This window comes from Capsella rubella, unplaced genomic scaffold, assembly GCF_000375325.1.
Source record: "Capsella rubella cultivar Monte Gargano unplaced genomic scaffold, Caprub1_0 scaffold_3, whole genome shotgun sequence".
NCBI lineage: Eukaryota > Viridiplantae > Streptophyta > Magnoliopsida > Brassicales > Brassicaceae > Capsella > Capsella rubella.
Window position 1 is genome coordinate 9,978,112 of NW_006238921.1, and position 20,644 is coordinate 9,998,755.

At 33.6% G+C, this 20,644-nt stretch overlaps 5 protein-coding genes across 9 annotated transcripts; 2 read left to right on the forward strand and 3 right to left on the reverse strand.

Annotated features, from left to right (window-relative positions):
- Window positions 1–31: 31 nt before the first annotated feature.
- Window positions 32–3,069, forward strand: LOC17892649 (protection of telomeres protein 1a). 4 transcript variants are annotated; one of them, XM_023785658.1, is made up of 11 exons: window positions 64–255; window positions 649–785; window positions 898–1,099; window positions 1,281–1,381; window positions 1,540–1,619; window positions 1,842–1,878; window positions 1,972–2,105; window positions 2,209–2,285; window positions 2,360–2,418; window positions 2,490–2,645; window positions 2,731–3,069. In XM_023785658.1, the coding sequence occupies exons 1-11, from the start codon at window positions 129–131 to the stop codon at window positions 2,935–2,937; spliced, it is 1,317 nt and encodes a 438-aa protein (XP_023641426.1). In that variant the 5' UTR covers window positions 64–128; the 3' UTR covers window positions 2,938–3,069. The 4 variants fall into 4 exon arrangements, 3 of the variants coding, with proteins under 3 accessions (XP_023641426.1, XP_023641425.1, XP_023641423.1); XR_002834603.1 differs by having other exon boundaries at window positions 32–255; window positions 1,842–2,105; window positions 2,507–2,645; window positions 2,731–2,828; XM_023785657.1 differs by having other exon boundaries at window positions 898–1,107; window positions 1,289–1,381; window positions 1,842–2,105.
- Window positions 3,070–3,148: 79 nt separating this feature from the next.
- On the reverse strand, window positions 3,149–6,504 carry LOC17890554. The gene is made up of 2 exons (XM_006297015.2): window positions 6,205–6,504; window positions 3,149–5,685 (listed from the first exon to the last, which is right to left on the reverse strand). The coding sequence occupies exon 2, from the start codon at window positions 5,598–5,600 to the stop codon at window positions 3,471–3,473; it is 2,130 nt and encodes a 709-aa protein (XP_006297077.1). The 5' UTR covers window positions 5,601–5,685; window positions 6,205–6,504; the 3' UTR covers window positions 3,149–3,470.
- A 6,740-nt stretch (window positions 6,505–13,244) lies between these two features.
- LOC17890917 (GDSL esterase/lipase At4g10955) lies at window positions 13,245–15,009 on the forward strand. Of its 2 annotated transcripts, none has more exons than XM_006297919.2 (3): window positions 13,245–13,322; window positions 13,571–13,664; window positions 13,872–15,009. In XM_006297919.2, the coding sequence occupies exons 2-3, from the start codon at window positions 13,603–13,605 to the stop codon at window positions 14,890–14,892; spliced, it is 1,083 nt and encodes a 360-aa protein (XP_006297981.1). In that variant the 5' UTR covers window positions 13,245–13,322; window positions 13,571–13,602; the 3' UTR covers window positions 14,893–15,009. The 2 variants fall into 2 exon arrangements, with proteins under 2 accessions (XP_006297981.1, XP_023642055.1); XM_023786287.1 differs by having other exon boundaries at window positions 13,250–13,322; window positions 13,555–13,664.
- A 624-nt stretch (window positions 15,010–15,633) lies between these two features.
- Window positions 15,634–16,581, reverse strand: LOC17891690. Its single transcript, XM_006298748.2, has 3 exons — window positions 16,363–16,581; window positions 16,197–16,266; window positions 15,634–15,916 (listed from the first exon to the last, which is right to left on the reverse strand). Exons 1-3 carry the CDS (start codon window positions 16,538–16,540, stop codon window positions 15,772–15,774), a joined length of 393 nt encoding a protein of 130 aa, XP_006298810.1. The 5' UTR covers window positions 16,541–16,581; the 3' UTR covers window positions 15,634–15,771.
- A 3,023-nt stretch (window positions 16,582–19,604) lies between these two features.
- On the reverse strand, window positions 19,605–20,467 carry LOC17892542 (putative BTB/POZ domain-containing protein At2g05330). The gene is given in 3 exon segments (XM_023786748.1): window positions 19,605–20,108; window positions 20,111–20,216; window positions 20,330–20,467. Coding segments are annotated over 3 exon segments (666 nt in total). The 3' UTR covers window positions 19,605–19,686.
- Window positions 20,468–20,644: the final 177 nt, after the last annotated feature.

A 20,644-nucleotide genomic window follows, 5' to 3' on the forward strand; every position in this document is an offset into this window, starting at 1 on the left:
AACTCGGGTCGGTTCGAACCAAAAGGCCAAAGCATACTTTTATTTCTTTACACCACTGCGTCAATATATAACTAAAGCGTAAAAAGACGTTTGTAAAACAGCGGGAGAAGTACTTTGAGAGGAAGAAGATGGCGAAGAAGAGAGACAGTTTCAAGCTTATCAAAATCAAAGAAGCCTTTAATCTCATCAACCAACACGTTACTCTTATTGGTGTTGTTCTTGAATCAAGAGAACCCAAACAATGCCGCAACAATGGTATCTCCAAATCCAAATTTTCTCCCTTTTATTGTTTTCGTTTCTTCGTCAATCAGATAAATTGAGAATTTTTCTGTGAATTTTATTTATCTGGGTGATGATTGAATTGGGTTTGTTTTGTGAAAACCCTAACAATTTACCCAAAAGGTGTAAACTTTATCGATTCTTGAGTGTGAATAATTAAAAAAAACTTGGTTTTTTCAATCGAAATGTGAATACTTTTTGCTGATTTTAGTGTGAGAAGATTTAAAACTTGATTTTGCAATTGAAATGTGAATACTTTTTGCTGAAAGTTTGAATTTTTTGAGTGTGATTAGATTAAAAACTTGATTTTGCAATCGAAATGTGAATAGTTTTTGCTGAAAGTTTGGATTTTTTTTGTGACATTTTTAGATTGGATTTGTACGCTCCGGGTACTTGATGATACATGCCCAAGTCCTGGACTTACTGTAAATGTATTTAGTAAAACAGCTGAAGAGCTTCCTCAAATCAAGAACCATGACGACATGGTTCTGTTTACACGCATCAAGGTACATGACTCTGGTCCTGAAACACTCATTGTCTTACCTTTCTTGTGTGTTTTGATTTTTTGGAGGTGCATAGGTGTATATGGTAAAGTTTTGATTTTTTTTGTTTTTGTAGATGCAAACTTTTGATAGTGGAAGAAGAGTAAACGCTGCTTGTGATAAACGGGTTGCTTCGTTTGCGCTGTTCGAAGGAAGTACTGGCAAGGATCTTGTATGTTACCAATGCAGTTCAAATTTTTATGAAGATGTAGCACTATACAAGAGTTCCATGGATGATCTACGCAAAGTGTTTCCCAATTGTAGTGAAGCTGATAATGGTAACAATGTGAGCTTGTATTGTGCTCTCAAGTTTTCGTATTGTTTCAAGATTTATACTTAGTAATAGAGTCTGCAGCGGTATAAAGATGCGCAAGAAGTCTTTCGATAGGTTAAGATGGAAACTGGATGAATAACTTGGAACGATTCTCATGAGCTTTCGTTTTCTCTTTTTGTTCTTAGCTTTGCAGAGTTCAATCTATAGAAAAGCACCTCGCCCTCAAGAAAATTTAACATTCTTGAGAGAGATCAAGAAAGGAAAATGCTTTGATTTGCTGTGCAGGGTAATATGACTTGACTCTTACCTTTGCTATATACTGACCAGCAATATGAGAAACCTGTGTGGTGGTTGATTATTGTAAATCCTGTTGGCTCATATTGTAAACCATTTATCTTTTGATGATTGATCTTACCCTGTTTTCTGTTGTTTATTGTAATGGAGATCCTCCATGCCGATGAAGAAATGAGCACCGTTTTTGTTTGGGATGGAACTGATGCACCGCCAGCATCTATTCTGGCAAAGTGAGTATTTAAATGGCAAGGAAAATAAGTTTGATATCCTCAGATTATCGATTTTGAGTTGTTTGGTACAATAGTTTCCAATATAGAGCAGTTGAGATTAGATGTTAGTATTGCACCTCTTGAAAATTTTGATCTAAACTTTTCCAGCTTTTAATTAGTTGATTTTTGCTTTCCATATTCTACGTTTACTTTTTTCTTATTTACATTGTTTGCTATTGACAGGGGAATTGAAGAAGACAAGGCATTTAGCAGTCTCTCAGTTAATACTTTTCTGTCAAGAGATACATTGCTCAGCTTTCCAACAGTTGGAACGATCTTGAGAGTTTCTCTAAGCAATCATCTATTTCATCAGGTTAAACCTGGTGATTGGGTGAAACTTTACCATTTACTCTGTGAAGTTGATAAGGGATCTTGGGTAGGTAAAGTTACCAACTCTACAAAAGTTCATCTTGCTCAAGATGATCGTTTAGTTGAAAAGATCATGAGGTTAGTACTTCTCGATGTTTCTTTCGGTAATCACTTCTGACCTTTTTGCTTACCACAAGAATCTCTTCCACATTTGGATTTTTATTTATGTTCCCAAAACTAGGATATATGATAAGAGAATATCATCAAAGCTGGGACACATTCCATTTTGGAGTTTTCCGTCGCCTCCTGGACTAACAGGTTGCAATACTCCCATCATTCTTTTAAAGAAAACTTTTCAGACAGATTTCATTACCACTCTCGATATCTTGCAGTGACCGATGACCAATGTGCACCATTTCTTTCACTGATGGACATCATAACATTCCCCAAGGTGAATCTTTTTCTGTATTCCTTGAACATATTAAGAATACTTTTATGTGATCGCCTATGCTGTTATTAAAGGTTACATGCAAGTACAGATGCATTGTTCGGGTTGTAGCCGTGTACCCTTGGCAAGTAGAGGATTACTGTTCAGATAAGGATCGCCGGCACCGAGTTTTGTTGACACTGGAGGATCCAACAGCGACTTTAGATGCTTTCTTATGCGATAAAGAATCAGTAAATATCACATTTGGTTTATGCATCTAAACTGTAAACAGATATTGTCTCTGTTACCATAATCTACTGTTATATATATTGGCAGGAGTACTTTTGGGGTTTAGGATTTCAGCACACTAGGATATTGAGAAAGAAGCGGAATCGGTTGCTCGGAATAAGCGAAAACTCCAACTTTGTTACTCCAAGAAATCCACCATGGATCGAGTGTTGTATTTTCTCTTACTATACTAATAAAGCTGACCCCTGGAACACCAGATTATATAGAATATTTGGCACTCGCCTTCGTGGCTAAGCTTTGTTAAGACTAAATAGTTTAGTATTAGGAGTTTAGGACTTAGATCATGTTACGAATGTTGGTTGTAGCTTAACAAGTATATGTTACATTCTGTTTCATTATTTCTATAAACCATAACTATAGAGACCAGAGGCTTAAAGGTGATGATCGCGGAGCTATACATATATAGTTGAAGTGTGTTTCACTATAGACCAGAAGCTTAAAGGTAAGAAATGGAAAGATAATTGCTACATTTATAACTCTACTTGTAAAAATTCTGTCATCACTAAGGTCAACAAAGAAACGAATACAGAATGGTAAAAAAAGAAAAAGAGAAGGAGCAAACAAAAGTCAAACTATGCTTTGCTTACTCTTGAACATTGCCTAATACAACAGCTTCAGTGACCAAACAGAATGGTTTTGTGTGTTTAACATTCCTTCATAAAACTCCACAATCTTGTCCATTCTTGGCTGATACAACAACAACAACAACTCTTACACTACACTTGGTCTCAATCTGAAACCCTCTTTCTCTTATAGGGTCACTGAAATTAATTGGTTCCTGCTCCGATGTGAAGCAGCTGCTCGGGGATTGCAGCTGGATCTAAGTCCCAACAGTTTCCGGGAAAGCCGTTGGTTGCATCTTTAATAAACCAGGATGGCACTTGATGTGAGAATCGCAACATCTCGCACCTAGGTATCCACTTCTTACTATCATCTTCCCTGGTGCTCTTGTGATATACAGTTTTGTAGCCCTCAAGTTTAACAAGAGGGGCAATGCACACACCATACTGTTCAGTATATTCATCTAGGATTTCGACCATTTCATACTGGTGCCTCACTTCGTCCGGGGTTGATCCGTCCCAGTTTAGTGACCAGTTCTTGTAGACAGCCCAAATCTCCCCAGTTGTGGGGAAGATTCGAACACAACCACCTCTCCCTGTCTTCTTGCCTTTCAAAAGATGCGAAAAGATGTTTATGTGGTCAACTATGTCAGAGTTTCGTATCCTGAAATGCCCACATGACTTTGTAAACCCGTATTGTACCCATTTCATTGACCCAAACTCGATGTCGGTTTTGGAGCTTAAGTAGGCAATGTCAATCTTAAAGGGTTGAACGGAGAGTACTTCCCTAACGACACAATATAGGCGTGGCATACCATCATCTTCATCATAAATTGCCCATATTTGCCTTGGCTCAAAGGATTCCTCCGATCTGTTTTTATCAAAATCGTGGAAGTCAGAGTCTGGAACAGTTATTGGCCCGTTATTTTTGCGCCCCGTAACATCTCCCAACTTACAGGAGATAACAGCTTTTTCATCAAGGGGTGTCGCAACCTCTGCAGCCGCTGCTGCCTCTGAAGCTAATCTCATGGTCTCCAATCTTTGCTTAATGTCTGATTTGGCCTTTTGAAGTAAGGGCTTCCGTGTATCCATTACTGATGCAGCAGACCACCGTCTGGATGAGCCACTACTTTGGAGATGAAGTTTGTAATCTTGATCCATTTTGCCATCCGCATTCGTTGTCTTTGATACTGAGACAGATTTCAGAGGGTTCTCAACAAATCCATTGGCAGCAGCTTCCAGAAAAACTTTGCTCTTCTTCCCAGGTCTGCCAATCTTATTTGCAGTCCCGTGAGCAGACATGCTTGGCGGATTAGGATATATCAAACCCCCTGATGAGCTTTTCAGCGAACATGTCCCATTAGAACCATCTTTGACTTTTTTTATCCCCGTGCTGACTACTGAGCTGCTGTGCTTATAAGGATACCCATTGGACACTGAGGACACACGCTTCAAATCCAGATTCCCTGGGGAAGTAGTTCCAGCGTATGAGGTCCATTCATATGAACCATTGGTACCATAATCATATCCATGTCCTTGTCCAGGATAGTGGCCTAAGAAATATGTTGAGTTGGTGGGCATGCGTGACATAGCATCATAACCATGTGTGCCATAGCCATTACTTGGAGGAGCATGAGATGAAGGGGCATGAGATGAAGGGGCATGAGAAGGAGGTGCATGAGATGGAGGCGTGTAATGAAATGGCGCACTAACAGGAGCTGGACCAGTTTCTACAGCAATAAATGCTCCACGACAGTTCTTACATGAAAGCCTCTTATTCACATACTTCCTCAGGTACTCATACTGAACTTTGCAAGAGGTGCATACAGTCCAGAAAGTATCAAGCCTTTCTGAAGATGGTGGACACCGATCAAATACTGTAGTCCCAGTCCCAGGCATGTACTCTGTGCTGTGCTTCTGAACCACTGTGGAGTCGATATGCTTCTTTCTTTTGTAATAAAAAGTGCTTTTATTAAACTCATTGGACAAGAAACTCCAGGCTTCAGATATGAGATGAAACGCACCATCAGCCCCAATGCATTTGTTCTTGTCAGGATGAAGCAATACAGCCATCTTCTTGTACTGTTTCTTCACTTCTCTTTTCCCAGCCGACGGTTTCAGTCCAAGTACCCCATAATAATCAATTTGACCACCACTCCTACACTGAGACGCTAAATAAACTTCAAACGTCGCAATCATCTGAGATAAACCTTCCAAATCAGGAAACAAAGACCTAGCTTTCAACGCATAACTCCTAGCGCTTGTGAAATCTTTCTCCACAAATCTCTTCTCAGCGATCTGTTTCACTCTCAGAGCTTCCTCTCTGTAAGCTTCCATGTAGAAAAAACCAAGCCAATATACAAAAAACCACCAGCTCTGCAAAAGGAAACTAACACCGTTCTCGCAAGATCATCATCATTATCTGCAAAGCATTCACAAGAATTAACATTAATTCTTTTGAGTCACTACAATATAAAACCAATACCTAACCAACCCACACATACAACAATCTCAAACTAGCTTTTACTCAAAACCAAAAAACAAACCAAACCACACTTACTCACATACCACAATCATCCTCAGATTCAAGATCTAGAATCTCAAAGTTCCGTTTTTCTTAACAAAATTGCTAACTTTATGACACTACAACATACACAATTATACAATTACTAAATTAGATTTGTATAATTAAACTCATTGAACTCATAAAGTAGCTAAATTTAACCTCCATTTCAGACAAATCTTACCAGAAACCAAACAAAACACAAGCGTCAGATTCAAGCTACAAACATCTTCAACAAATCACACTATAAACCCTACTCAAAAAGGATTCACCTTTACATACCCAACTCAGGATTTGCTACAAACCCACAACAACAACAACAAAAACCTAAAATTTCAAGAAATGAAACAAACAGAGAATAGAGCTAAGCGATCTTACTGATAAATTGGGGAAAAATTTACAAAAACAGATCTCTCTTCAAGTTCTTGCTCCACTACTTTGAACAGATCAAATCCAAAAGTAACCCAAAAAAAACGAATCTTGAGCAAGATTTGGAATCAAGAACAGCTTCAATGACTACAGTAACTTAGGGTTTATGGGTTTCAGTGAAAGTTAATTTCAGGGTAATCGGCGAATTCAACCATCGCCGGAGAAAAAAAAAGCTCGAGATTTTCGCCGTCGATCAGCGATCGAGAAAATTTTCGGAAAAATGAAAGATAAAATAAAAATTGGGTTTTTTTTTTTTTGGTATTAAGTAAAATATATTTCAGTGAAAGTAAACGGTGCTAATTTGTTAATAGTGTTCTCTGATCTATGCTATCGTGCACCGTAATGAGAAGTGCGCATTTTTATTTTATTTTTTCTCTTTAATAAAAAATACAAATTATTAAAAATGTTTTAATTTGATAATTTAAAATTATTATTTTTAAATGTATGATGCAAGTTGCATTTATCCCTTTTGTTATCTTTAAATTTTCTTGAAAGTTTTAAAACAACCACAGCCAGTTATTTTGACTTGGATCTGAATTTGAGTCTAAATTTTATGAATAATATAATTAACTTTAATGAAAGAATCAACTTTAATAAGTGATAAAACAACACATAAATATAGAAAATTAATGTTCAAACCATCCAGCTATTGCAAAGTCATGAAGATTAATTGTAGAATTTTCACACCTGTTAAGAAAAAAATTATTATTTTTTATAACCTTTTTATTTTTTAATGATTATACATTCATCATTATTCTACGGTTTCCAATAATATAATTTGTTTAATCAAGTGGTATTATTTAAGTCATTGTTTGATTGTAATATTTAATGATTTAAAAGCCATTTTAATTCCTTCAATTTTTATATACTAATAATATCCTTAAACTCCTCTTAATACATTAGCACAAATATCTATGTTTTTCTCATAAAATATATTAATAACGATTTGTTTTTTTTTTTAATTTGCTGTCAACAAAAAAAAAAACAAAAAACATGTTAAAATTAATATACAGAAATAAGAAACTTACCAAAGATAAGGATTAAAACGATGAGAACATTACCGAAGTAAACCGGTGTCGACTAAGATAAGGATCAAAACGATGAGAATATCATACATGAGAATCCGTCATGTCGTGAATGACGTGAAGCTCCTTCTTGATGTGAATCAAGCACTCGATTACCTGAACTTCCAACCTATACTAGGAAGCTTGGCTGTCTTTCAACCTGACTTTCGCGATGTTCGACTCGGCATTTATCGTGGGCCTCAATCAGTTATATCCTCTTTCAGTGCATGGCATTCAGTTTCAATACAGTCTATTAAAATTGTAAATGGAGAGACAATTGCGTTTGTAAAGATCAGTCATGGTCACCTAAGTGGAGATGCCGGTTATATCAAAGTATCCATGGACGTAATGTTGTTGGGGTTGGAGACACAAGAAGAAAACCCCCATTTCCAGTCCCTAGGAGATTGTTTAGGTGTTTTACTTATGCAGAGGTTCGAAAAGAATATCAGAAAAAGTTGTTGAATGGTATGTTGATGGTAAAAAGAATTCTAACCAAGTCACTCTATCGAAAAAGACAACATCCTTAATTCTTGAAGGGATTTTCAATAACACATATGGAAAATGTTTAAAGTCAGTTTTCTTATAAGCTCTTGATTGAGACCTATCATTTTAAAATCTCTAAAACTTTTGAAATCCACAAACTCATTTTAAATTCAACCTCCCAATAATCCCTCCTTAGGATTAGATTACTATTTACTTATTTCATCTGTCGATTTCAGAATGCATGTTAAGCAGTTGTTACAAACTACAACTCTATATAAGAGAAATATTTGTTTTTACAATGTTGAACAACTTTTTTTAAAGACACCTTTTGATGCAACACTGCAATTAGAAATTTAAACATATGCATTGAAAGCATATAAACAAATATGAGTCATAATCAAGTGAAAATGCCCAATTTGTATGTGTAAATGGGTCTCGAGATTGATTTATATATAAGATGAAATCCAATTATTGTAAAGTAAGAAGTGAGTTTAACGAAAATTCACGCCATTTACAAAGTGTATAAACTATTCTTCTTCATTGTGTTCTCTAATAAGTCAAGCTATGGCTAAATCTACTTTCATAAACTACATTATGAATTTCTCATTTTAACAAAATTAATTATATATAAGTCATAAATAACTTTTACGCAAATCTCAAAAGATTTATTTGTGTAGCATTTTGATATATATTACATTGTTTCGAATGAGTAGGGACATATAAAATTTGTTGATTTGAGTCAACATGTCTTTCTTTAATAAATGTTTTGTTTGTTTATCGAAGGACTCATTTAAGATATGTCGATTTTGCACAAGATTTGTGCTAATTCTTTTGAAAAGTGTGTGTCAAATATGGTAAATATTTTATATTAAAAAACTAGGATCTAACCTGCGCTACAGCGCGGGAGAATGTTTTCGAGTCTAGATTATTTCTAATGTATTTTATTAGATTTGTCATTATTTTATTATTTATAGTAAACATGGTGTTAAATTTTATATCTATAAGTGGTGTAATTTATCGCCAAAATTGTGTAAGAAAAAAGGAAATACAATATTCTTTAACATCATGACTAATAGAAATAATGAGTAAAATGTGAGAGATTATAATTATTTGAATGTAATTGATAGATGTATTTGTATGTAATTGTGGTACATACAAATTTCCAAACGGGTACTTTTAAATTATACTATTACCTTTGTATAGATTTTTTTTTTAATTTGGTGGAACATATTTCAAAATTTTCCAGTAATCGTGTAATTTGATAATTTTAAGAAATTGTTTATGCTATAATTTGTTAAACTTTTAATTTTGATTTTCCAATGGCTATGATAATGTAGTGTTTTTTGGATTGGGGCTCAATTTGAAATGATTTTAATATAATGTTTTTGGGCTATAATGTTTGCATATACATAACTCTAAATGCGTCTTCATGTAAGAGCAACAAAAAGAATTATATGTTAATGGTGACTCAATTTCTCTTATAGTCCACCAAGTGTATGTTGTACATGTCTCTCCCCTCCAAATTTAAAGAGGCATAACATATGTTGTTACTTGTTATCATGGAAAATGTTTCTCCCAAACGTAATCAGCTTTTATGACTCAGTAAGCTCTCCTTTAATGAATCAAGTAGTTTATCTTCTGGATGCATTACTGTCTCTCCTTCAACCAAGCCTCTCCGTACCGTCCCTCCTTCAACCAAGCCTCTCCAGAGGCCACTCTCGGCAACGACCCTCTTCCCCATCCTTCGTTAGGTATGGGCCTTTTCTCACTTCGAAACTGCCCACCACGTGTTTGTTAAAATGTGACTTCATCTTTGGCTCTGTTAAACAGAGAGTGGTGGGGCGGCCTCTACTTCCAGAAATGCCAAACAAACTAAACTTACTAATCTTGCTCCACTTACTTCCAACACTGCGAAAACGCTACTCGCCTTTGCTCGAATCTTTACCAAAACGTCTACAGTGCTCGCCACTATCTTTACACACCCTTTCTAGAACTCTTCAACGTCTTTCCCGGTGATTTCAATGCCGCCATTGACGAATCCTGTAATTTGGCGTTTGACGTTTTTCTTAAGCTCGACACGTTTGAAAACCCTTTCTCATCTCCTGAATCTTACGGCTTTCAAGAGACCCAATTATGCTTCTTCCAGCTGAAGCATAAGCTAGACACCCGTCTCCGCAAGTCTAAGTCACAGTTCGCCTCCTCCACCATACCACAGCTGGTTCTGCCTTATGTCTTGTTGTCGTTGCTGCTTCTGCGGCTGTTGTCGGCTATAAATCGGTAAAAGAAGAAGAGGCAAATAAGATTTGGTTGTAGGTATGTTGAATAGATGACGACTAAGCTTTATATAGCAAAACGTTAAGTGGCTTAGATTAGGGCTGTTTGTTAGGGAAATATTCTAAGAGAGATTTGCGTGATTGAGAGGGTAATATCTTCAATTATTCTCTGCGACTAATATACTTAAATGTATTACCAAAAAGAATAATAAAAGAATCATAGGCTGTTATTTCTAATATGCTTAATAAAAGCACAAATTTTGTTACCATGTTTAGATATCACAAGAAAACCGATTAGAAGTATTATCAGATCGGATTCATAACCCATTAGCTAACCGACTATTGAAGATCCGATTACATAATCTCGGGTTATTTTTTAAAAATAAACCGACCCGGAAGCACTTTTGTACTCTTCTTTTACTTATATAGAGATATAAAATACAAACCTATTGGCTTATTAATGCATATGTCTCAAAATTTAATCATTTGGCAATGTGTCTAATGAACTAATTTTTTTAGCAAAAGACAAGACACATCCCAAACAAATACCTTAGAAAGAGAAATTATATAAAATATTTAAAACAAAGCATATTATTTTCATTTAATCATTGATGATTTTAACAATTATATTTTTTTTTGGTCAACTAATGTTATTGATATAACTAAAAAGGATACGTGGTGAAATACAACTTAAGCCGGCGGAAGATAAACATTTCCTCGGTTTCTAAAGCCCAAAATGGGAAACAAAGCCGGCGGACAAATATAAATCCCGGAAACATAAAAACCAACAAGTTATAAAGCAGAAAAACTGAACCCCGAAAAAGGACAAACCCTTAACTAAAGATAGGACAATAAGGCTTAACCTTTACAAAGTACATTAGTCACAAGGAGCAAGAATACCTCTTCTTCTGAAGCACATGTGGAATAGATTTACCAAAGATGCACACGGCCAATCCGACGATAACATCAACTACCTCATATCACATTGAGAGCCAATCTCTCGAAACCAAAAGACTTCATAACCCGACAAGCAAGACTCGATTACACTTCCGAATACGAGGACGACTGCAGCATCCCAAAACATCTAGGTTAGAAGCTTTCAAAACGCAATCAGATCTCAACCGATCAAGCAGAGAAAAGCGAACAATAATTATGTATGAAAGGTAATAAATATAAATGTATTCTCAAAGGATGTTGTTATTACCCTTGCCTCTTGGTTTTGGCGCCGGTTTAGAAGTGGCAACCGACGTCATGGCTGCATCTATCTTTTCTTTCATGAAAGCTATTTTATCATCTTTCAACCAAACGCTCGTATACCACGATGGTTTGTCCGAATTCATTGATATCATAGTGTTTTGTTTCTTTTTCTTCTTGGTCTTATTTCTTTTTTTTGTGGGGTTTATAATTTGTTATAATACTAGTTTTGTTGTGTATTAATCTACTAGTTTCAAGACAAGAAAGAAAAACTCTATACACATGGATTCCGAATATTTTTTTAAAATAAACGCCTTGTTGATCAACATATAAGCAAAACTCAAAAATCGCATGCAGTGTACACATTCTAAAATATTCGATTCTCTAATATTTCTAGAGAATTTTTGAGAAATACCCCTTTTGTTATACCTCTTTTTAAAAATACCCCCTTTATCTATCCATTTTCAAAAATACCCCTTTTTAAATATAAAAAATTATAAAGTTTTATATAGTTTATAACGTACTTCTATATAATAACTACTACTAGGAAATTCGATACAAATATTTTAAAATGTTTTAAATAGTTTAAATCGTTTTTATAATTTTATAAGGTTTTTAAAGGTTTTTAAAAGGGTTTATACGGTTTTTATAAGGTTTTTATAAGGTTTTATAATTTATTTTTACGCTATTTATGAAAGGTATATAAAGTTTTATACACATATAAAGGTAATTTGTGTATATATTTATAAGCTTACAGACATATTTGGATAAATTTCAATATTTTTAGTGGGTTTTTGATAAAGTTTGAAAATAGGGTATTTTTAAAAAAAAAGTATATGAAAATGTGTATTTTTGAAATTCCCCCATATTTCTACGCAAACCAAAAAAATACATGGAAAAAATATTTTCTTAATATATAAAAGAGTGAGTTCTTTTACTTGACAGGGACACAATAGACAGAACTGAGAAGTGGATGCTAGACGCATACCAAGTGTACATTACATTGTTTTGAATAAGTCGACCTATTTTAGAAAGTTTACATTACATCTCACAGTAGAAAGAACTGAGAAGTGGATGCTAGACGCATATAATAGACCTACTTTGATATATATTACATTGTTTTGAATAAGTAGGGAGATTTGACGACAAAAAAAAAAAAAAAAAAAGAAGAATAAGTAGGGAGATATTAAAATTGTTGGTCTGACTTAACATGTATTTCTTCAATAGATATTTGTTTTTGTTTATCGAAAGACCATTTAAGATATGTTAATTTTGCAGGATTTGTGCTAATTCTTTTAAAAAGTGTGTCAAATATAGTAAAAAATATATTTTAAAATAAATATAAAATACAAACCTATATGGATTATTAATGTATATGTCTCAAATTCAATAATTTAGTACTATTTCTAATGAACAACATTCTTTAGTAAAAGGCAACACACATCCCAAACAAATCAGTAACTTTCATAATATATAATATACATATCTTAGAAACTAGAAAGAGCAATTACATAATATATTGAAACAAATCAGTAATTTTCATTAAGTCATTAATGAGTTTAACAATGATGAATGAAAGATTATAAATATAAGTGCATTCTCGGTTTTGGCCAGAAAATCTCTCGTCATTCAACTAGATAACTAATCTTTAACTTTGTAGTATTTAAAACAAATAATTACTAACTAGATAAAAACTACTCACTAATAACGAAAATAAAATGACTTGGTCAACTTAAATTCACTTAAATTCGACAATTTATTTATTTGTCTACTAAAACAGTTCGATTTTATTTTTTTCGTACATAAAGTTGTAGTTTGGTCTTTTATTACAACATCCCAAACTTTTGCATAAAACAGCTAAGCGTTTACCGACAAAACACAAAACAATAACCGCTTTTAACAAGTTTGATTACTTACAAAACGGCGTCGTTTTACGTATTAACATTATCATTCCCTCTCGGTTGCTTCTTCTCAAGAAGACGATCACGAAGAAAAATATTTGCAGAGACATTGTAGCCCGAGAGAACATTTTGTTGCTTCAACTTCACTTAAGGTATCATCAATCTCTAAAATCTCAATTTCCCTTTAGCGATTTTTTTCGTTGAATCGATTCTATCTTCAATCGATTGTCGGAAAACCAAAGAAGATCTCTTTAGATGATACTTTGACTTTTTTGTTTTCAAAATTATTTGTAAGATTTCAATTTTTTGTTATGAGGGTTTGATATATAAATCCTAAAATTCAAATTTTGATTAAAAAAATTGAAACTTTTTGGGTTATTGAAGTTCTGTGGCATTGCAGTTAGAGAAAAGAAGCTTTCTTGAAGAAGATCAATGGCTAATGATAGAGAAGAGTTTAACTTATGTGGACCTTCTCATCTCACAACTGTTGATTGGTATGTTTGTGAGACTCTTTAACTATTTGTGTTCTTGATTTGATCTTAGGATTCAAGTTTGGTTTTGTTGTCTGATGGGACATTGTCTGTAATAAATAGATCTTGTGACCAATTTGTATAATTGTAATGATGGTGTGACTTGTTTGTTAATAGAAGATTTGGTTAGATTTATCAAATGGGTTCTTGAAATTTGTGTTTTTTCTTCAGGGGAAATGAAGATCATCAACGTTGTGTAGCAGCTTGTTTAGTACAAGGTATATATATAGTAGAGCGTGATCGTCAGCTTAAACGTGAAGGCGCTGAAGCTCTTGCATCACCTTGGTGGGAGTCCTTTAACTTCAAGTTGATTCGTCACCTTAAAGATGATGCTGATTTCTCCATCTTTGGCGGCATTTACGAGTACAAACCGCAGCAACCAGATAGTGTTGACGCTGGAGTTCCGCGGTATGTGATAGCCTTTAGAGGGACATTGACTAAAGCGGATTCGATAACTCGTGATATTGAGTTGGATATCCACATTATTCGGAACGGGCTTCACAGGACATCGCGTTTTGAGATCGCGATGCAGGCTGTGAAAAGCATGGCTGAGTCTGTTGGTGCTTCAAGCTTCTGGCTGACAGGACATTCTCTAGGTGCAGCTATGGCGCTCCTCGCGGGGAAAACAATGGCAAAGAGTGGAGTATATATCAAATCTTTGTTGTTCAACCCTCCATTTGTGTCTCCCCCAATCGAGAGGATAGCAAACGAAAAGGTTAGGCATGGGATTAGATTCGCCGGGAGCCTCATCACAGCAGGGCTAGCTCTGTCCAGAACCATCAAACAAGCACAGCAGCCGCAGCCACAACAACAGCAACTGCAAATACGAAACTTATCTGAAGATCCACTAGAGGCACTATCTTCATGGCTCCCTAACATACATGTAAATCCAGGGGACCATCTATGTTCAGAGTACATCGGGTTTTTCGAGCACCGGGGGAAAATGGAACAGATTGGGTATGGAGCCGGAATAGTGGAACGGATGGCGATGCAGCATTCTTTGGGAGGTTTGCTGATGGATGCAATGGGAGTGAGCAATGCAGTTGAAGTAGAAGAGCCTGTTCATGTAATCCCATCTGCAAATCTAATTGTAAACCAAACTAATTCTGAAGATTACAAGGAAGCACATGGGATACACCAATGGTGGAGAGATGACCAAGATTTGGCTTCTCACATTTACATGTACAAATAACTCTTCATTCTTTCTTTCTCATTATTAAGAATTTGTTTGTTCGTATCTTTGTTTGTAATGGTAATGGAGACAATGTAAGAAAATTATTCTTAACTATGTAATAGTTTTGTTTGTACATATTACTAAGACTCTTGCTTATATGTAGTCTTGTGGTTATAGCATTTGAATTTTGTGCCATTGCCTGGTTAATATGTAGTTGAAATGAAGGTAGGACTAGTCTCTTAGCCAAACCTGTGGCAGAGATTTATCAAATGGGTTCCCATCCACAAAGCCGGTTCACCACATCCTATCCACAAAGCTAATTGTAAATCATACATACAAGGATGAAGCTCATGGGATTCACCAATGGTTTCCAACATTTACTTGTACAAATAGCTCTCTTCTTTTGCAATCGTTTGGTTCCTACATTTTCTTTGTTACCAAAACATTGATGTGCAAACAATTGTTGATCGAATCCGCTTTTGTTTTGTTTTACCAGAATGATCTTTCGTATCGAAAAAATATGTCAATGCTGACGAATGAAGAACATGATACTTTTGGTTGCAATAAGTGTGAAATTTTAGTTTTCCCACAGAGCAATAGTGATGCAATCAGAGTACATTCATAGGCCATAATCACAATTCACAACCTTTAAAACACGATAATTCTTCGCTCCTACCACCAAGAAACAGCTAAATGTTGTATCAGTTATTCACCTAGTGCTAATGTGGATGGCTTATTGGTAAGCAAAACATAAAAAGATGTAGTAGCAGAGGACCTTATAATGTAATGATATCATTCTATAGTGTTGTTTCTTTTTACAGCCGAAGAAAGAAGAGGACAAAGAAACATGTTCAAGATTCAGCCTTAAACAAGAAGAAGAAGCAAAAAGAAAAATGCTCAACGAATGGGAACTTTGATCCAGCCATTGGCGAAAGCAATAGCTAAGATGACGAATGGTGTTGACATACCAAAGATGATAATGTAAGGAAGTGGCGTCTTCATTGGATTCTCTCCTTCTCTTTCACCAGCACTTTGCCAATACCTACACATTTGCAATACAAATCTCATCCTTAACCATTTCATCAATCACCAATGATATGTTCTTTTGACACTACACTAGCACGAGTTCTAGTCAACAACATGCATTATGCGGATTTAGACTCTAATAGTGACAATATAGTGACACAAACAACATAGACTACATTATTACATATCCTTGTCAGTTTTCACATACCATTTCCCTAAGTTCTTTCTGTAATTTCAAGATTTGTGTGTTTCTACAATTCTGTGATATGAAAATGAAAAGGTAATGATAAACTAACTGTTCTGGTTCTTCCTCTTTGGTTATGAACTTCTTTTTTTCTTTAGGCTTCACTTCTCCATCTCCCCCACCTTAAAACAAGAACCAAGGGTTTAACAAAATTATCATCTAAAAACAAACAAAAAAAGTGAAAATTTCTGATTCAAATGAGATAAGAGCTATAGTACCTAACTTGGCATGAAGCTTGAACTGTTGAGCCCCTAATGGAGATGGTGGGCATAGGAACTTAGGCAAAACAATGAAAGATGAATATGAAGAAGATGATGAGGTTGATGATGAATCATTAGTTTTGTGGCTAAAGGAAGAAGTGATTTGAGAGGAGGAAATGTGGAATTTGGCTGCCATTTTCCAAACAACACCAAATCCTCCAATACGTTTTTGTTTTGTTTTGTTTTATGTCACACAGATTTTGTTTTAGTTAGGAGAGATACATGTGGCATTGTTATTACCACTGGATGGATGGAGAAACCTTATCCTCTTTATATATCTTTTATTTTTGTTCTGATGTTTTTTACATTAGCACTTAAAACATTTGAACTAAACCAAGTCAATTTAATAAATGAGAGAATGTGTAAACCAACCCTTAGCAATTTCTTCCAAGGAAAAAAGAACAAAACAATTATAACTAATTTAATTAATAATACATTAGTTGAACTATAAAAAAATCAACATTATATACTTTGTAATTTCATGCATTGCACTCGTTGTTAAGAGCATCTCCAATGGAAGTTTTAAGATAATTATTTAAAAGAAAAAATATTAAAAATAATAAACAGTTTAAGTTGGTGCTTATTGACTTATTGTAGAGCTTTAAAGACGGGTTCTTAAGTTATTACATACAGTTGTTACAATCCAATTCACTACTATACTTTTTAATTATTTAAAATTTAAATTAAAAACTTGATTTATTTGTTAAAGGTAAATTAATATGTTTAAGAACTTTTTGCCAGTTTTAGCATTAGAGCTGGTCTAAATCTTGTTAGTTCTCCTGATCCGATTCAAATCCCAAAAATGTTTGAGTTTCGTCCAGCCCAATTTGTGTACTTATATAACTTGTGCTATATCATTATTTTGTATGAATGGCATTATATAATATAAAATAAATAATATAACAAATAAATTATAAAATAGTTATAAAAAATTACAATAATTAATAATATATATTATATAAATATTTTATATTAAGAAGTAATTGTTAAATAATATAAGTAATTATATACTTATATTAAATACTTGTACAAGTATTCTTATAAAACAAAATATAACCCGTGCTATAGCAGGGGTACTGATCTAATTTACAATTAAGAGTTAACATAAGTATTTTGGAAGTTTAATTTCTAATTGAATTGTTGGTACTTTACCTTAACTATTTAATATTCATAATCTCTAACCACTTAGGACATCTCCAACCCACTATATTTCATAGTCACAACTCTATTTTAGAGTAACATTTGCTCCCACCCTATTCTATATTGTGCTCTAAAATAGAGTAAATTATAGAGTTACTCAAAATATATAGTATCTCTATTTTCTACACTACCTCATTTTTAGAGTAAGAAATAGAGTAATACATATGGATCAAAACAATGCTCTACTGTAAAGAAAATGATAGAGATATGCATTGGAGATAGTCTTATATTGGTCAGAAAGTTGAAAATTCTGACCAATTTAATGACTATAACCAATTTCATTGTGAGATTTATTTTAATAATTTTTTTTTTCAAAAAATTTGATCAAAATCAATTTGCAATAACAATTTTTGACGGCTTGATTTTGGTAAAAAAAAAGTAATCATAATTGATGTTTTGACCAATTTTACGAAAGTTATGTAACGTTATAATTTAAGATATTTAAGCAATTATTCTATATATAGTATGATTATTATATATGATTTATCATTATTATTGTATATAAAATTTGTGATATAATTATTTTTATTTGCCATCATGTAATTTGTTTTATGATCCATAAGTTATTGTGTTAACAATTTATCGTTATTGCCACAGATTTATGAATAGTTCTTGACAATGCACTGAATGGACCCATTTTTTTAATTTCAAAACTTACCTTCCAAACTGTTGGTGCTAAAAAATAACTTTGAAAAAAATATGTATATTTTAGGCTTTTAAAATTTAGCCCAAATCCGACTGGGATTTACCTAGCATTTATATATACACACACGTTAGTTTTATTCAAAGATTATAAAACTTTATAAGATAACAGAAAATTAGTGAAATATTTCATTTGTGCAAAGATCCACTTTAAACCCAAAAGCGAAAAGTATTGGGTCAAATTAAACAAAGCTCACTTGTTCAAATTTTCAAAAAGTCACATTAAAAAAAAAAAGTCAATGAGAAAGCTTTAAGGGAAATTGCCTCAAAAGTAGAACTGTCAAAATGGGCTGTCAACGTCCATTTTAACATGTCCAATATTGTCATTTTTGATTATTGACAAATTACTGACTGTTTCCATTAACAACATGACCATTAACGACTATTTTTTTATGGATCGTCCATTGGTGTCCATTGGACATAAAAACTACATATTTTGTAAAATGAAAAAAAAAATACAAACACAAATTTTTAAGCATAAAAATTTAAACACAAATGTCTAACATGAATATCCAAAGATCAATTTGGTACAAAAGTCTAACCTATAAAACACAGCTTCTTAATACATCTTGTTTATATGTTTTATATTACACTCTATTTCATGAGGAAAGTTTGAATTAAACTAAATCAATTTAATAAATGATAGAATGTGTAAACCATGCATTTTAAAAAAAAATAATGCAAACTAGATTGATAATTGTGCTTTTCCTGTGTGCTATAATTTTTTTATTGTAATTTGTTTTTTAATAAGTTAAGTAAATTATTACTATTTTTGTGTTAGAATATAACGCATGTGAATGGTTATTAGCTTAATTAAGTTAAATAAAGTGCATAAATTGATAAATTTTCTTTGTTTGTTATATTATATGTTATGTTTTCTTTGTTGGCATTCATGGTGTCCAGAAGTATTATTCTAAAATCTAAACTATTTATTTTTTATTTAACCAATCTATTATACTTTAAATGTTTTTGCATGTTAATTATTATTAGAGTGATTAGATTAAATAGTATAGGTTAATTCTTAATTCAATGGAAAAAAAAAATTGTTGGTGTTGTAGGTCTCGATTATGCGTTTTAAACACTACATAAATTCTAATAATAATTTATTTTTGTTAATGTAGCAATTATATTGTACAGTTTGAAATGGTGTTATTTTATATGTAACAGAGACATATATATATACAAACGAATGATGCTATTTGTATTCTATTAAAGTGATAAAAAGTATCATGGTATTACACACAATGCCCATTATTACCGTTAGCAGAAACCAAAGTACAACTCATCATAACTCAAAGTACCAAATCGTGATTTTATTATAAGATTTGTTAAGTTTTGGAAACATGAAGTGATACAACAAAAACAACATTTTGAATTCATCTAGCTGCAACAAGGACGGTCAAAACCACAATTGGAACAGCTTTTACCATTACGATTATGATCGTTAATGTAGCCACAATTATAACAGCTTCTACCAACAAGAGAAGCCTCTAACATCTCCACAGTAAGATCAGGGAAGCTATCAGCGAACAACTTGAACTTATCAAAGCTAGGTATCCTAAGTTCATTAGCTTTAATATAACTCAAGGCTGCATCGTTGAGGGCTTTGTCAAAAGGGGTTTGAGCAAGCTCAAGGAAGTCAAGAGCATTCTCCATAGCTAGAGAAGATATAAGCTCGGATCTGCATAGCTCTCGTAGTTGTAGAATCTTGTATTTGTCAGCTGCAAGATAGAGAGCTCGAACGTGTTGCTTCATTTTGGAAGAAAGCATGGAACCATCACTATATATGAACTTAACAAATATAGCTCTTTTTGTTTCATCTCTGGGAGAGTGATTGTTTCTATATTCTTACCAGAAGTCTTGAACTCATCTGATTTTAACATCTTCTTAAGAACCTTTGATCTTGATGCCTATACGAATAACAAACATACACAAACGAAAAGTATAGGATAGTTTTTAGAATCTGATTCTTGAATTAGATTATGATATCAAGAAATAGATTGTGAAAGAAGTAAGAAGAAACCAGAATAACTTTGTGGGCAGAGATAAATGAACCCTCACTATCCACTGCCTTGAGCTATACGTCAACTAGCCATTTCTCTGCTAAGATCTTTGCAAGTCCATCCGAGAATTGCTCTTTGCTGGTTTGTGATGTTGCCATATCAATAGTGTGAAGTACGTTTTGACGTTGTAAATGATGGTTGATTATATAGAGAGGAAACCATTACATGCAATGGTCAAAGTTAGAGAAGACATCTAGTTCCAATTTTCAAGACTTTGGAAATAGAGAAGACATAGCAAGTATAGTTTTTCAAGACTTTGGAAATATTATAGAGAA

Bases quoted from the DNA above. Each gene is read 5' to 3' on its own strand.
- LOC17890554 (XM_006297015.2), bottom strand. From the start codon at position 5,600: ATGGAAGCTTACAGAGAGGAAGCTCTGAGAGTGAAACAGATCGCTGAG.
- LOC17891690 (XM_006298748.2), bottom strand. From the start codon at position 16,540: ATGGCAGCCAAATTCCACATTTCCTCCTCTCAAATCACTTCTTCCTTT. The intron at 16,267-16,362 runs GTACTATAGCTC...TCTTGTTTTAAG, and splicing joins CAAGCTTCATGCCAAGTTAG to GTGGGGGAGATGGAGAAGTG. The intron at 15,917-16,196 runs GTTAGTTTATCA...GCAAATGTGTAG, and splicing joins AAAGAGGAAGAACCAGAACA to GTATTGGCAAAGTGCTGGTG.
- LOC17892649 (XM_023785657.1), top strand. From the start codon at position 129: ATGGCGAAGAAGAGAGACAGTTTCAAGCTTATCAAAATCAAAGAAGCC. The intron at 2,106-2,208 runs GTTAGTACTTCT...TCCCAAAACTAG, and splicing joins TTAGTTGAAAAGATCATGAG to GATATATGATAAGAGAATAT. The intron at 2,286-2,359 runs GTTGCAATACTC...GATATCTTGCAG, and splicing joins GTCGCCTCCTGGACTAACAG to TGACCGATGACCAATGTGCA.
- LOC17890917 (XM_006297919.2), top strand. From the start codon at position 13,603: ATGGCTAATGATAGAGAAGAGTTTAACTTATGTGGACCTTCTCATCTC. The intron at 13,665-13,871 runs GTATGTTTGTGA...TTTTTTCTTCAG, and splicing joins CATCTCACAACTGTTGATTG to GGGAAATGAAGATCATCAAC.